We start from the raw sequence: 14453 nt of genomic DNA, 5'->3' as shown, positions 1-14453 counted from the left end.
CTTCCCCTGATGACACATAGGGTGACAGAAAAATGGCTTGCTTTGGTCCACCTCTTCCTGGGACTTCACCTATTTCGCCTTTTGCATCAGCTGAATGTCCAACATCAACATATGCCACTTTCTAAAACTCCCTAACTGTGCTGCCTCCCCCCATGGCCGGGGTCACCACCTAGCGCACGACACCGTGCGAGTGCCGTTGCCCTGGACAGGTGGGTAGGCCGACTCTTGGGCGCGAGCACTGGCACAGGGTCCCTCATAGTGCAATCAAGTGTCTCTGACGGTGGTGGTGCACACCCGCCGTCAGACACACCGCTGTACTATGAGGGGCCCAGTGCCAGTACCGACGCCCACGAGTGGGCCCCCCTTGCTTGGGCAGGGCCCCAGCATTTGCAATCTTTACCTCTCCCTGCTCCTCCGCTGTGTAATCTGGGCCGTCAAATCCATACTGTGCCTGACACCGTCTGAGCCTGCCTCCTGATGTATAGACATATATTTTGAATGTGTACGCTATCCATACATGTTATCCGGGGATACGGTACCCTTTCTAACCTTTGTGCAATCACGTGCAATCCATACTGGGCCTAACACCGTCTGAGCCTGCCTCCTGATGTATAGACATATATTTTGAATGTGTACGCTATCCATACATGTTATCCGGGGATACGGTACCCTTTCTAACCTTTGTGCAATCACGTGCAATCCATACTGGGCCTAACACCGTCTGAGCCTGCCTCCTGAGACATATATTTTGAATGTGTACGCTATCCATACATGTTATCCGGGGAAACGGTACCCTTTCTAACCTTTGTGCAATCACGTGCAATCCATACTGGGCCTAACACCGTCTGAGCCTGCCTCCTGAGACATATATTTTGAATGTGTATGCTATCCATACATGTTATCTGGGGATACGGAACCCTTTGTAACCTTTGTGCAATCACGTGCAATCCATACTGGGCCTAACACCGTCTGAGCCTGCTTCCTGAGACATATATTTTGAATGTGTACGCTATCCATACATGTTATCTGGGGATACGGTACCCTTTCTAACCTTTGTGCAATCACGTGCAATCCATACTGGGCCTAACACCGTCTGAGCCTGCCTCCTGATGTATAGACATATTTTTTGAATGTGTACGCTATCCATACATGTTATCCGGGGAAACGGTACCCTTTCTAACCTTTGTGCAATCACGTGCAATCCATACTGGGCCTAACACCGTCTGAGCCTGCCTCCTGATGTATAGACATATATTTTGAATGTGTACGCTATCCATACATGTTATCCGGGGAAACGGTACCCTTTCTAACCTTTGTGCAATCACGTGCAATCCATACTGGGCCTAACACCGTCTGAGCCTGCCTCCTGAGACATATATTTTGAATGTGTACGCTATCCATACATGTTATCCGGGGAAACGGTACCCTTTCTAACCTTTGTGCAATCACGTGCAATCCATACTGGGCCTAACACCGTCTGAGCCTGCCTCCTGATGTATAGACATATATTTTGAATGTGTACGCTATCCATACATGTTATCCGGGGAAACGGTACCCTTTCTAACCTTTGTGCAATCACGTGCAATCCATACTGGGCCTAACACCGTCTGAGCCTGCCTCCTGATGTATAGACATATATTTTGAATGTGTACGCTATCCATACATGTTATCCGGGGAAACGGTACCCTTTCTAACCTTTGTGCAATCACGTGCAATCCATACTGGGCCTAACACCGTCTGAGCCTGCCTCCTGAGACATATATTTTGAATGTGTACGCTATCCATACATGTTATCCGGGGAAACGGTACCCTTTCTAACCTTTGTGCAATCACGTGCAATCCATACTGGGCCTAACACTGTCTGAGCCTGCCTCCTGAGACATATATTTTGAATGTGTACGCTATCCATACATGTTATCCGGGTTAACGGTACCCTTTGTAACCTTTGTGCAATCACGTGCAATCCATACTGGGCCTAACACCATCTGAGCCTGCCTCCTGATGTATAGACATATATTTTGAATGTGTACGCTATCCATACATGTTATCCGGGGAAACGGTACCCTTTCTAACCTTTGTGCAATCACGTACAATCCATACTGGGCCTAACACCGTCTGAGCCTGCCTCCTGATGTATAGACATATATTTTGAATGTGTACGCTATCCATACATGTTATCTGGGGAAACGGTACCCTTTCTAACCTTTGTGCAATCACGTGCAATCCATACTGGGCCTAACACCGTCTGAGCCTGCCTCCTGAGACATATATTTTGAATGTGTACGCTATCCATACATGTTATCCGGGGAAACGGTACCCTTTCTAACCTTTGTGCAATCACGTGCAATCCATACTGGGCCTAACACCGTCTGAGCCTGCCTCCTGATGTATAGACATATATTTTGAATGTGTACGCTATCCATACATGTTATCCGGGGAAACGGTACCCTTTCTAACCTTTGTGCAATCACGTGCAATCCATACTGGGCCTAACACCGTCTGAGCCTGCCTCCTGATGTATAGACATATATTTTGAATGTGTACGCTATCCATACATGTTATCCGGGGAAACGGTACCCTTTCTAACCTTTGTGCAATCACGTGCAATCCATACTGGGCCTAACACCGTCTGAGCCTGCCTCCTGAGACATATATTTTGAATGTGTACGCTATCCATACATGTTATCCGGGGAAACGGTACCCTTTCTAACCTTTGTGCAATCACGTGCAATCCATACTGGGCCTAACACTGTCTGAGCCTGCCTCCTGAGACATATATTTTGAATGTGTACGCTATCCATACATGTTATCCGGGTTAACGGTACCCTTTGTAACCTTTGTGCAATCACGTGCAATCCATACTGGGCCTAACACCATCTGAGCCTGCCTCCTGATGTATAGACATATATTTTGAATGTGTACGCTATCCATACATGTTATCCGGGGAAACGGTACCCTTTCTAACCTTTGTGCAATCACGTACAATCCATACTGGGCCTAACACCGTCTGAGCCTGCCTCCTGATGTATAGACATATATTTTGAATGTGTACGCTATCCATACATGTTATCTGGGGAAACGGTACCCTTTCTAACCTTTGTGCAATCACGTGCAATCCATACTGGGCCTAACACCGTCTGAGCCTGCCTCCTGATGTATAGACATATATTTTGAATGTGTACGCTATCCATACATGTTATCCGGGGAAACGGTACCCTTTCTAACCTTTGTGCAATCACGTGCAATCCATACTGGGCCTAACACCGTCTGAGCCTGCCTCCTGATGTATAGACATATATTTTGAATGTGTACGCTATCCATACATGTTATCCGGGGAAACGGTACCCTTTCTAACCTTTGTGGAATCACGTGCAATCCATACTGGGCCTAACACCGTCTGAGCCTGCCTCCTGAGACATATATTTTGAATGTGTACGCTATCCATACATGTTATCCGGGGAAACGGTGCCCTTTCTAACCTTTGTGCAATCACGTGCAATCCATACTGGGTCTAACACCGTCTGAGCCTGCCTCCTGAGACATATATTTTGAATGTGTACGCTATCCATACATGTTATCTGGGGATACGGTACCCTTTGTAACCTTTGTGCAATCACGTGCAATCCATACTGGGCCTAACACCATCTGAGCCTGCCTCCTGATGTACAGACATATATTTTGAATGTGTACGCTATCCATACATGTTATCCGAGGAAACGGTACCCTTTCTAACCTTTGTGCAATCACGTGCAATCCATACTGGGCCTAACACCATCTGAGCCTGCCTCCTGATGTATAGACATATATTTTGAATGTGTACGCTATCCATACATGTTATCCGGGGATACGGTACCCTTTCTCACCTTTGTGCAATCACGTGTAATCCATACTGGGCGTGAGAACGGCTGGCGAGCTGTTAAGCAAGCTACAGCACCTGTGGTTTGCACACGTAAGTTTTTCTTTTTTTCAGGAATGACGGTTAGGCCTAATTCCGGAACTGCGGTTGACCTGCACTTACTGGGAAATCATTGTTCGCGGGTAATAATTGTAATCAGTGATCCCCATCACTAACGTTGTTCAGCGGGTTATCTGCACCTGTAAGCGACAAACGCTGGCCTTTTCAGTGTAGCGCACATGCAGCCACGGACATGTAAGGGCATGACACACCAGTTATTGGCCAATCTCATGTGCCAGAGCCTCATGTGTCCCTCTAGTAAGCCGGACTCGGACCGCGGGGCCTGACGGAGTCTCGTTCGTTAACGGAATTAAGCTTGCAATGTGTGCATCTGTTCTGTAGCTGGCATGGTTGAGGTTTCCCAGGTGGAGTCGAATTTAACCGTAGGCTCCACTCCTGGTGGTGTCCTTCTGGACATTCCTTTAAGGTTCAGCTTTGCAACCATACTGCCCACGTAAAACAATCACTTTGCCTTCATGAATGCTGTTTGGAGGGTCATGACTCGTGGGAATAACGCCGCCCAATCAGTTAACCTGCTAGAGAGATCCTTCGTTGCTCCCAAGCATGACATCACACTCCCTAGGAAGAAGGTAATGCCACTGTGGCGACCGTACTCCTGGGGGCGACACAAGTGCACTGATGCCCAGCCACTGCTCGATGAATCTGCTGGTACATTGACCCAGACCACTACATTCCCCTCGCACGCTACACGACCTGAATCTGACCCTGATGAAACTCAGGTTACCCTTCCCATATACAGTTCCATCTTACACGGTGACAAAGAGGAAGCTGCAGATGAAAGTGCAGGTTCGGCCCACCCGCCATCAGACACACCACCGTACTATCAGGGGCCCTGTGCCAGTGCCGTCGCCAATGAGTGGGCCCCCCCTGCTTGCCCAGGATCACAGCACTTGCAAAGTTGAAATACTGTGCAGTGAGATTGAAGATGGGGACGACGAGGAGTCCAGACAAGTACAGGGATTCCCTAGCGAGGAGACTTATTTGATTGTTTTCAATGTTGGGACAGCAATTTTTGGGGAGCACTATACTCTGGAGAATGATAGATGGGGCCCACCATACACTGGAACATTCCACCATACACTGGAACATTCCAAAGGTGGACATCAGACACTGGAGCAGCATTTACAGGGCCCATTATACACTAGAGCATTAGAAATGGGGCCAATTATGTTTGGAGCATTATTTGGGCCCATAAGACAGTGGAGCTTCATCCATGGGGACCAACATATACTGTAGCATTATGTGGAGCTCATCATATACTGTTTCAAACATTATATGGGACCAATAATTCTGTATGGAGAAATAGATGGGCCTCGTCATGAGATGTAAAAAGTGAGGTATTTTTCATTGTACTATACCGCTGTTTCTCTGCCGTATCGGAGCATGATGAGTTGTGGTATGTGTTAAAGGGGCGCTCTTTCGCCCAGGGCACATGAAAACCTGCAGCCAGCCCTCCCCCCTCACAACTTTAGCCAAATAACCCCCATTTTTCAGTGCGTAACTTGTATTATGAAGTTAATTAAGGTTGACAAGCTTAAGTAAGAAGAATTGATGCTTTTGGCATTCAAATGGGCACTGTAGGTGTGTTTCCTGTCCTCCTCTCACTGCCGACTTTTATTCCCCATTGACTTACTTTGGGTTTCGTGTTTCATGTTTCGATCTTGCTCGACCCGACTTTTGGAAAAGTCGGGTTTCACGAAACGAAACGCGACCCTAAAAAAACAAAAGTCGCTCAACTCTACTCTCTAGTACTTCCGGGTTATACGGAATCTATCTCTGTTCACACGTGGAGTGTACACATCACCATGGACTCTCTTAGGATTTGCCACTGCGTCCCAAGGCACGTGTTCGATGAGGTAACACTGCAGCTGCATTTCATTTATTTGCTAATTGGTTGAATATATATATAGGATATGTCTTGGTATAACCACTTGCCCCTGACAAAGCCACCCAGTTGTGGCGACACGCGTCAGGCATTTCCACAAGCTCCCCCTGCAATAGATATACCTAGCTGATTATATTCAGCTTCCACCTGGAGGGATTGGTATTTGTGACATTCATGCGGTTTTCTGTATGTATATCCCTTGTGATTATTGCATCTCACATTTTGTGGGATGGTGTTTCCTTCCCTGCTTGTGATTTCCTATGATTTCACATAGTGATTGTAGCTATTGAGGCTTTTTTATGGTTGCATATCTATATTTTATATCTATTTGTTGGTGATTAATGAATGGTTATTAACTTTTCCTAAATGGAGTTGACTTACTATACCTATATTTAATTATTTATAGTTATTGAGCTATTACTATTGATCCTTATATTTATTATTTTGCTCCAAAAACCATGTCTTTTGTGATGTGAACCAATATTAACCATTTGTGTACATCTTTTGTCCTTTTTGGGGGAGCTTTTCTAGCTGTATTTTGGGCTAGCAGGGTTTACTGTCATATCTATGACTTTTTAATTGTTTTTAATGGGTTATGTCCTTTTCTGTATCCAATATAATGATTTTGTTTATTTAGGTGATCCTGGTTTCAGTCTGTAGCTTTTCTCTTTTTCTTATTATTATGGACTCTGCTGTCACTTCTGTTATCCCTTTTGGCCCCGCTCGGACAGCTGCCACGTGTCCGGGGTCTATCTGGAGGTAGCACCTGTGTCCTCTGGGTATTCCATTCTGATCCTGTCTGAGGGGCTTTACTACGGGTACCCGGGGCTCACTAGTCACGCCCCCTTCGGAGCTTCCTGGACCGTGGTCCTGAGGTTCCACTTTAAAAATAAAAAACGAATGTGAACTTCACCATCTCTGCCTCCGCTTCCATTCCTTACACCAGCCACCTTAAACCTATTCACTCAGTAATTACCGGCGATCTTGTAGCTGAAAAGTGCCCCCAAGGCGGACACCTGCACTTTGAGGGTACTGGTGGAAAGCCTCATGTCTAGCCCTTTTTGAAGACATTCCAGAATCTGACCTATTGGAACTGATTCTCCCGCTACCACTCCTGAACTCTGTAAAAACTTCTTCCAGGTTCTGACGTAGATTCTGGTTTTAATTTCCTTCCTGATCTTAAGGGTATTTATTAAATTTGGGGAAAAGACTTTATCCCTTAGCAATGCCCGTTCAAAATCCACGCCGTCAGATGAAGGCCAGCTACCTGAGGATAGTAGATTGGGCCCTGGGATAGGAGATCTGGGATGTCCGGCAGGACCCAAGGATCGGACATGGACATAGTCCTGAGACATGAGAACCATGCTCTCCTGGGCCAAAATGAAGCGATCACTATTATCTTCGCCTTGTCTTACCTGATTTTCCTCACCACTAGGGGTAGCAGAGATAGGAGAGGGAAGGCATAGGCTAGTCTGAAGTCCCATTTTATCAGAAAGGCATCTACTGCTAAAGGATCTTCCCTGGGATTTAGTGAACAGAATGGTCTCACTTTTCTGTTCTCTCTGATGGCGAAGAGATCCAGATCTGGTTGACCCCACCTTTGTACAATCAGGTTGAAGATGGTAGTTTTTAGAGACCATTCCCCTTGCTTTAAAAGATTGCGACGTAAGAAGTCCGCTGTGGTGTTTTCTTTTCCTCTTATGTTCACAGCTGTTAAAGATAGAAAATGTTGCTCTGCTAACTGGAACAAGCGGTCTGTTACTTCCATCGGGGGTTTGGAACGAGTCCTGCCTTGGTGGTTGATATAAGCCACTGTGACCTGATTGTCAGAGAGCACTCGCACGTGATAACCCTGTAGATACACAAGGAGCCTCTTAATAGCCTGTTCTACTACTGTTAATTCTTTCAGGTTAGAAGACATCTCTACGTCATGAAGCTCCCATAGACCCTGGACAAAAACCTCACCAATATGAGCCCCCCAGTCAGTAGGGCTTGCATCTGTGGTGACTATTTGGGTTATGTTAAACTCCCAGGTCACCCCTCTAGATAAGTTATTCCCTTTCAGCCACCAATCCAGAGATTTTATAGTGATCAGGGATAAAATCATTTGGTCTTCCAGACAACCACCAAGAATCCTTTGATGCAATAAAACCTCGCCCTGTAATTTTCTTGTATGAAATTGCACCAACCGGACCGCAGAGATTCAGGACAAGAGAGAGCCCAATAGGGACATGGCTTTTCTGAGGGACAAGGTGGGGTTGTTAGAGGAGTTTAGAACCTTATATCATAGGCGAATCTACTTTTCGGGCGGTAGACGATACTCCTGCTTCTGTGAATCTAAAATTAGGCCTAAAAACTGCTGCACTTTCATGGGCTGTAGCCGGGTTTCTTGATATTTAGCAGCCATCCTAACCATTCCAGGGCAGACAATGCCTTCTGCAACTGTTCCAAATAATGGTCCTCTGTTTTGCCTATAATAAGGAAATCGTCAAGGTAGGGGATTTCAAGGATGTCAGATTCTCGTAGATGGGCCATCGCTTCGGCCATTACTTTAGTGAACACAAGAGGGTCAACCGCAAGGCCAAAGGGAAGGGCGCTATATTGGAAATGTCGCACTAATCTCCCTAAATGAACTGCCGCTCTAAGAAAGCGCTGATGGGCTACATGAATACCGTATATACTCGAATATAAGTCGAGATTTTCAGCCCAAAAATTGGTCTGAAAGTCCCCCTCTCGTCTTATATTCGAGTCATATACAAAGGGGGTCAGAGGGGGAGGGGGGGCGGGGGTGTCAGGTCATATTTACCCGCCCTGACGCTGTCTCTTGAGCCCCCAGCTTCTCCCCGTGCTCTCTCTTCCTGCCTTCAGCGGTCACGTGGTGCCGCTCATTAAAACTCATGAATATGCGCATATTAATGAGCGGCACCATGTGACCGCTGAATGCAGGAAGAGAGAGCGTGGAGAAGCTGGGGACTCAAGCGACAGCCTCAGGACGGGTAAGTATAGCGATACTCACCTGTCCTGCGTCCATGGCTGCTTGCTGCTGTCTGTCATCGGTCAGTGACTTCAGACAGCAGAGGGCGCGGTGACGTGATTAGTGCGCGCCGCGCCCCCTGCTGTCTGAACGTCACTGACTGATGACGTGCAGATAGCGGTGAGCAGCCATGGACGCAGGACAGGTGAGAATCTGACACCCAGCGACGGAGAGGTGAGTATGTCTTTTTTTTATTTTTACATGCAGCAGCAGCATGGGGGCAGCATATGAGGGAACAATCTATGGAGCTATTTATGGGGGCAGCATATGAGGGAACAACCTATGGAGCTATTTATGGGGGCAGCATATGAGGGAACAACCTATGGAGCTATTTATGGGGGCAGCATATGGGGGAACAACCTATGGAGCTATTTATGGGGGCAGCATATGAGGGAACAACCTATGGAGCTATTTATGGGGGCAGCATATGAGGGAACAACCTATGGAGCTATTTATGGGGGCAGCATATGGGGGAACAACCTATGGAGCTATTTATGGGGGCAGCATATGGGGGAACAACCTATGGAGCTATTTATGGGGGCAGCATATGAGGGAACAATCTATGGAGCTATTTATGGGGGCAGCATATGAGGGAACAATCTATGGAGTGTCATGGTCACGTGTGTCTGGACGCAGATGTTTCCGCAAGGCGAACCCATGTGACACACGTGACCCTGGATACACCGCCTCAAGTGGGGCGCATTTAAATAATAAAACGTGCAGGTGGATACACCGCCTCCACCTGGTGAATTTGGGAATTACACGTTACATACATAAAATCTGGAAACCCCGCCTCCAGTATGGCGAATTTAAATAATAAAGAGGGAACCTGGGAAACTTTAACAATGGTGGGCCCTGCGATAGGGAATGGGGACATGGAGACCTCCTAAGCTCCCCTGAGCCAGTGTCCCTGCACTCCTTACATTCCCTAAACAGGCTCCGTACCTGTCGCCGCACGCGTACCTTAACGCCCTTGCTCACCCTGACCCTAAACCCTCACTAGGGAATGGGTCGGTGTGGAGACTAATCCCACCACTGCACTAATAACACACGAGGAAAGAGACAATACAGGGGAAACGCCACTTAGCTTTGCTCTGCTGCGTGCGCTCCCAGCAACAGAGCCCACCACCTGCGTGCGTCTTCTCCTCCACCCGGATCCATCACCATAACAGGATCCTTCACCTTAGTGCAGCCTTGGAGCAGAGTCCACCACCAGTTGCAGCTGCTTAGAACCAGAGTCCCAAGGATGAGTTCAGCTTCTGACCCGAAGTTGAGCATGCTTGAGTCCAGTTCAGCAGCCAAGTCCCACATGGTGAGTGTCACTCTCCATAGTCGCCACTCCACCAGCCCATGCAGACACTTCCCGCTGACACCATCACTGCGACTCCACCACGCCATGCCAGCCCTTCGTCCAGACACCATAGCTGAAACACATCCCCCTGGCTAAGCTGCGCAGGACTCCTCACCAGCTCCATCCTTCCTCCAGGCTCTCCAACTCAGAGTGAATACAAACTCACAATATCACAAGCAGTGATTGCACCCCCTAGCACACCTTTATAGGGTGTCACACCTGATTCATAATTAAGTGCACAAACCTAACCTAAGGTGCAATACCACAACCACCACCGGGGACAGTCAAAACACCTTTGAACTTTCCAAAGTAATAAAAGTTCACCCAGTGCAATTTAAAACTGTCAGATCATGACAGTACCCCCCCCTTAATGAGGGGCCTCTGGACCCTCAAGACCACCCCTCATTAGGGAAACACCCACAGCGGGGACGCCCAGACCCTGAGTTCACCCCACCATTACCTGACACTTCAGGTTTATGACAAACGCACCGCTGGTATTGGCAATAAAGTTCATTTTGGAGGCACCACATCTCCACAGCGCCGACCTGGGGAACGAGTTTATGTATGTGTATGTTTGTTTGTTATGAGCTGATCAGGCTCCACAACACACTTCCACAGGATGTTTTTTGGTGGCACACATACACGCTCGTTCACACACAGGTCCGGACCTGAACGTTTATTACACACATTCGATTGTCAAAAAATTGGTGAACTCATTCAGGACCTGATAACAGAGGCGTCCCCCTGTGTCAACACACTCACACCCCCGCTATTCACCAAGGGGTCACCACCCTCCAACCCTCTTCACCATGAGGTCTGCGCCTCCCAGGGTTGGTTTAATGGCGAGGGTTGAGATTTGTCCCTACTCCCCCGCAGCACACCTGCTGCTCACACCAGGAGGAGAGGGAACGCATATGGAGGAAATATACACTCACTGGCCGCCTCCACACGGCCAGGAGGGGCGGCTTCTACGGTGGTATTTGAAGATTTGGCGTAAACCCCGCGGACTCTACATCAGTCTGCTCATCACTGGAACGCACCCCTTCACCTCGGGGAACACCAAGCAGCTCCGTGGGGCACCATTCCTCCCACCTGCCTGGGTACGCCCACGTGCATGAGCAAGTCCCGCTCCCCAGCAGCGACTCCAGGGGCTTTTGCCAGACCCGCAATTTACCAAAGCCGCCATTTATTTATTTTTTTTATTTTCTGGTTAGCTGAGCAGAGGCCCCAGACCCTGATAACTGCTGCTGCAGCGGCTCTAAACACCTTGCCGCTCCCCACTCACATCAGTGAGGCCTGGCAGCAATTACTCAGCGGTCTCCACATGGCCAAAGCTCACCAGAAAAAAAAACTGAAGGGCCTGTGATAATGTCATGGTCACGTGTGTCTGGACGCAGATGTTTCCGCAAGGCGAACCCATGTGACACACGTGACCCTGGATACACCGCCTCCAGTGGGGCGCATTTAAATAATAAAACGTGCAGGTGGATACACCGCCTCCACCTGGCGAATTTGGGAATTACACGTTATATACATAAAATCTGGAAACCCCGCCTCCAGTATGGCGAATTTAAATAATAAAGGGGGAACCTGGGAAACTTTAACAATGGTGGGCCCTGCGATAGGGAATGGGGACATGGAGACCTCCTAAGCTCCCCTGAGCCAGTGTCCCTGCACTCCTTACATTCCCTAAACAGGCTCCGCACCTGTCGCTGCACGCGTACCTTAACGCCCTTGCTCACCCTGACCCTAAACCCTCACTAGGGAATGGGTCGGTGCGGAGACTAATCCCACCACTGCACTAATAACACACGAGGAAAGAGACAATACAGGGGAAATGCCACTTAGCTTTGCTCTGCTGCGTGCGCTCCCAGCAACAGAGCCCACCACCTGCGTGCGTCTTCTCCTCCACCCGGATCCATCACCATAACAGGATCCTTCACCTTAGTGCAGCCTTGGAGCAGAGTCCACCACCAGTTGCAGCTGCTTAGAACCAGAGTCCCAAGGATGAGTTCAGCTTCTGACCCGAAGTCGAGCATGCTTGAGTCCAGTTCAGCAGCCAAGTCCCACATGGTGAGTGTCACTCTCCATAGTCGCCACTCCACCAGCCCATGCAGACACTTCCCGCTGACACCATCACTGCGACTCCACCACGCCATGCCAGCCCTTCGTCCAGACACCATAGCTGAAACACATCCCCCCTGGCTAAGCTGCACAGGACTCCTCACCAGCTCCATCCTTCCTCCAGGCTCTCCAACTCAGAGTGAATACAAACTCACAATATCACAAGCAGTGATTGCACCCCCTAGTACACCTTTATAGGGTGTCACACCTGATTCATAATTAAGTGCACAAACCTAACCTAAGGTGCAATACCACAACCACCACCGGGGACAGTCAAAACACCTTTGAACTTTCCAAAGTAAAAAAAGTTCACCCAGTGCAATTTAAAACTGTCAGATCATGACATGGAGCTTCTTGTGGGGCAGCATATGGGGGAACAATCTATGGAGCTTCTTCTGAGGACACCATATGGGGGAATAATCTATGGAGCATTTCCCACCCTAGACTTATACTCGAGTCAATAAGTTCTCCCAGTTCTTTGTGGCAAAATTAGGGGGGTCGACTTATACTCGGATCGACTTATACTCGAGTATATACGGTAGGTATATGGTAAGAGGCATCTTTTTTAAATCTACAACCACCATAAAGCAAATTTCAAACAATAATTTTATTGTGGAATTGATAGATTCCATTTTGAACGGACATATGATGAGAAAATCATTAAGGGCTTTCAAATTAATTATCGTCCTAAAGGAACCATCTGGCTTCCAGATCAGAAACAGAGGGGAATAGAAACCTCTACCCCTCTCTGTTTCCGGCACCTCTATCAGGACTTTTTCGTTGCATAGCTCATGAATTTCAGACTCCGGGGCAGCTTGTTCTGATGAGGAAGATCTGAGGGGAATAATCCTAAAACTATTCCGAGGAACACAGGAAAACTTTAACCGCAGTCCTGAAGCTATTATACCCAGAATCCAATTACTATTGGAAATTATGGGCCAGGCTGGGTAGAAGGCAGCTAGTCTACCCCCTACCGGAGCAGCTAGTCATTGGGATGGTTTCTTAGTCTCAAGAGATGAGCCTCCAAAAATAAATCCTGTACCTTTCCTCTTCCTTTCATCGCATTTGACTCAATCTCTGGACGACCTTCTGCGATAAAATAAAGGCTCCGTCTCCTAACTGAGATCCAAGCTGGTCCAGCCAGACCATCATGGATCTGGCTGTGCAGGTAGCGGCTACCGCTGGTCTCAAGGCGCTGGCTGACATTTCCCATGTCCATTTTAGAAATGAATCCGCTTTTTTATCCAGCGAATCCTTTAAGGAGGCCATGTCATCAAAGGATATGTAAGACTTTTTGGAGGCTTTAGCCATGGCTTTATCCCATCTGTTCACCAAGGGGTCCTCAAAGGGGTATCTTCGGTTAAATGCCAGGGGTAAGGAGCCCTTTTTTTCTGACTTCTTCCACTCCCTATCTATCAAGCTCTGAACCTTGTCATTCATGGAAAAGACCTGCGTTTTCTTGGATCTAAGCCGCCAAACATCAGGTCCTGTGCTGAACGTTCTGGTTTCATGTCCGCTACCCCCATGGTGGACCTCACAGCCTTGACTAACTTGTCCATCTGATTCAGGGAGAAACAGAAACAGCTGCTGGAGTCTACCTCTGAAGAAGACGAAGAGGAAGAAGCAGAGGGTTCTGAGGAATCTTCGCCTCTTCTAGGGGCAGCCGAGCAATCTAAACCTGAAAAACTCGCTCCTCTGACGGGATGATCTGTAGGGATCGCTGTCCTCCAGGAACAGGAGACCAACTGATGCGTGGTAGAGGTGCCACCCTTTTGTATCTGTAGGTTTCCTGTTCCTGAAGGGTGGATCCCCTCTATCGGTTGTGCTGTCATGGCTGCTCAAATAAAAATGCCATATCACCTAGTCTGTAAAGTCTGTGATTGGGATGCAAAAATCCTTGAAGATCTATGACGTGTTTATCTTGATGAAAGTTGGCCGGTCAACACTTTCTGGGGACAGCCGGATGTGCTTATCAGTCAGGAAACCATCAGCAGTGCTGAAGACATGTTCTGAGAAAACGCTGGCTGCCAGGGCATGATAAAACCTCCAAGGCATGTGAGGTAAGCTTCGTCCATTCCTACAT

General features: G+C 48.0%; 1 protein-coding gene across 1 annotated transcript in view; it reads left to right on the top strand.

Moving 5' to 3' along the window:
- Positions 1 to 14077, top strand: part of LOC141082674 (embryonic protein UVS.2-like) — a 54792-nt gene extending 40715 nt beyond the window's left edge. The window contains exon 12 of the mRNA XM_073566621.1: positions 13939 to 14077. Within this exon, the coding sequence (XP_073422722.1) occupies positions 13939 to 14077 (139 nt within the window). The remainder of the gene's footprint in view (positions 1 to 13938) is intronic.
- The last annotated feature ends 376 nt before the right edge of the window (positions 14078 to 14453 follow it).

This window comes from Dendrobates tinctorius, unplaced genomic scaffold (assembly GCF_039654945.1).
Source record: "Dendrobates tinctorius isolate UK_male_01 unplaced genomic scaffold, ASM3965494v1 ptg000019l, whole genome shotgun sequence".
Classification (NCBI taxonomy): domain Eukaryota; kingdom Metazoa; phylum Chordata; class Amphibia; order Anura; family Dendrobatidae; genus Dendrobates; species Dendrobates tinctorius.
The sequence above is the reverse complement of the archived record's forward strand: the minus strand, read 5'-3'. Positions and strand labels throughout refer to the sequence as shown.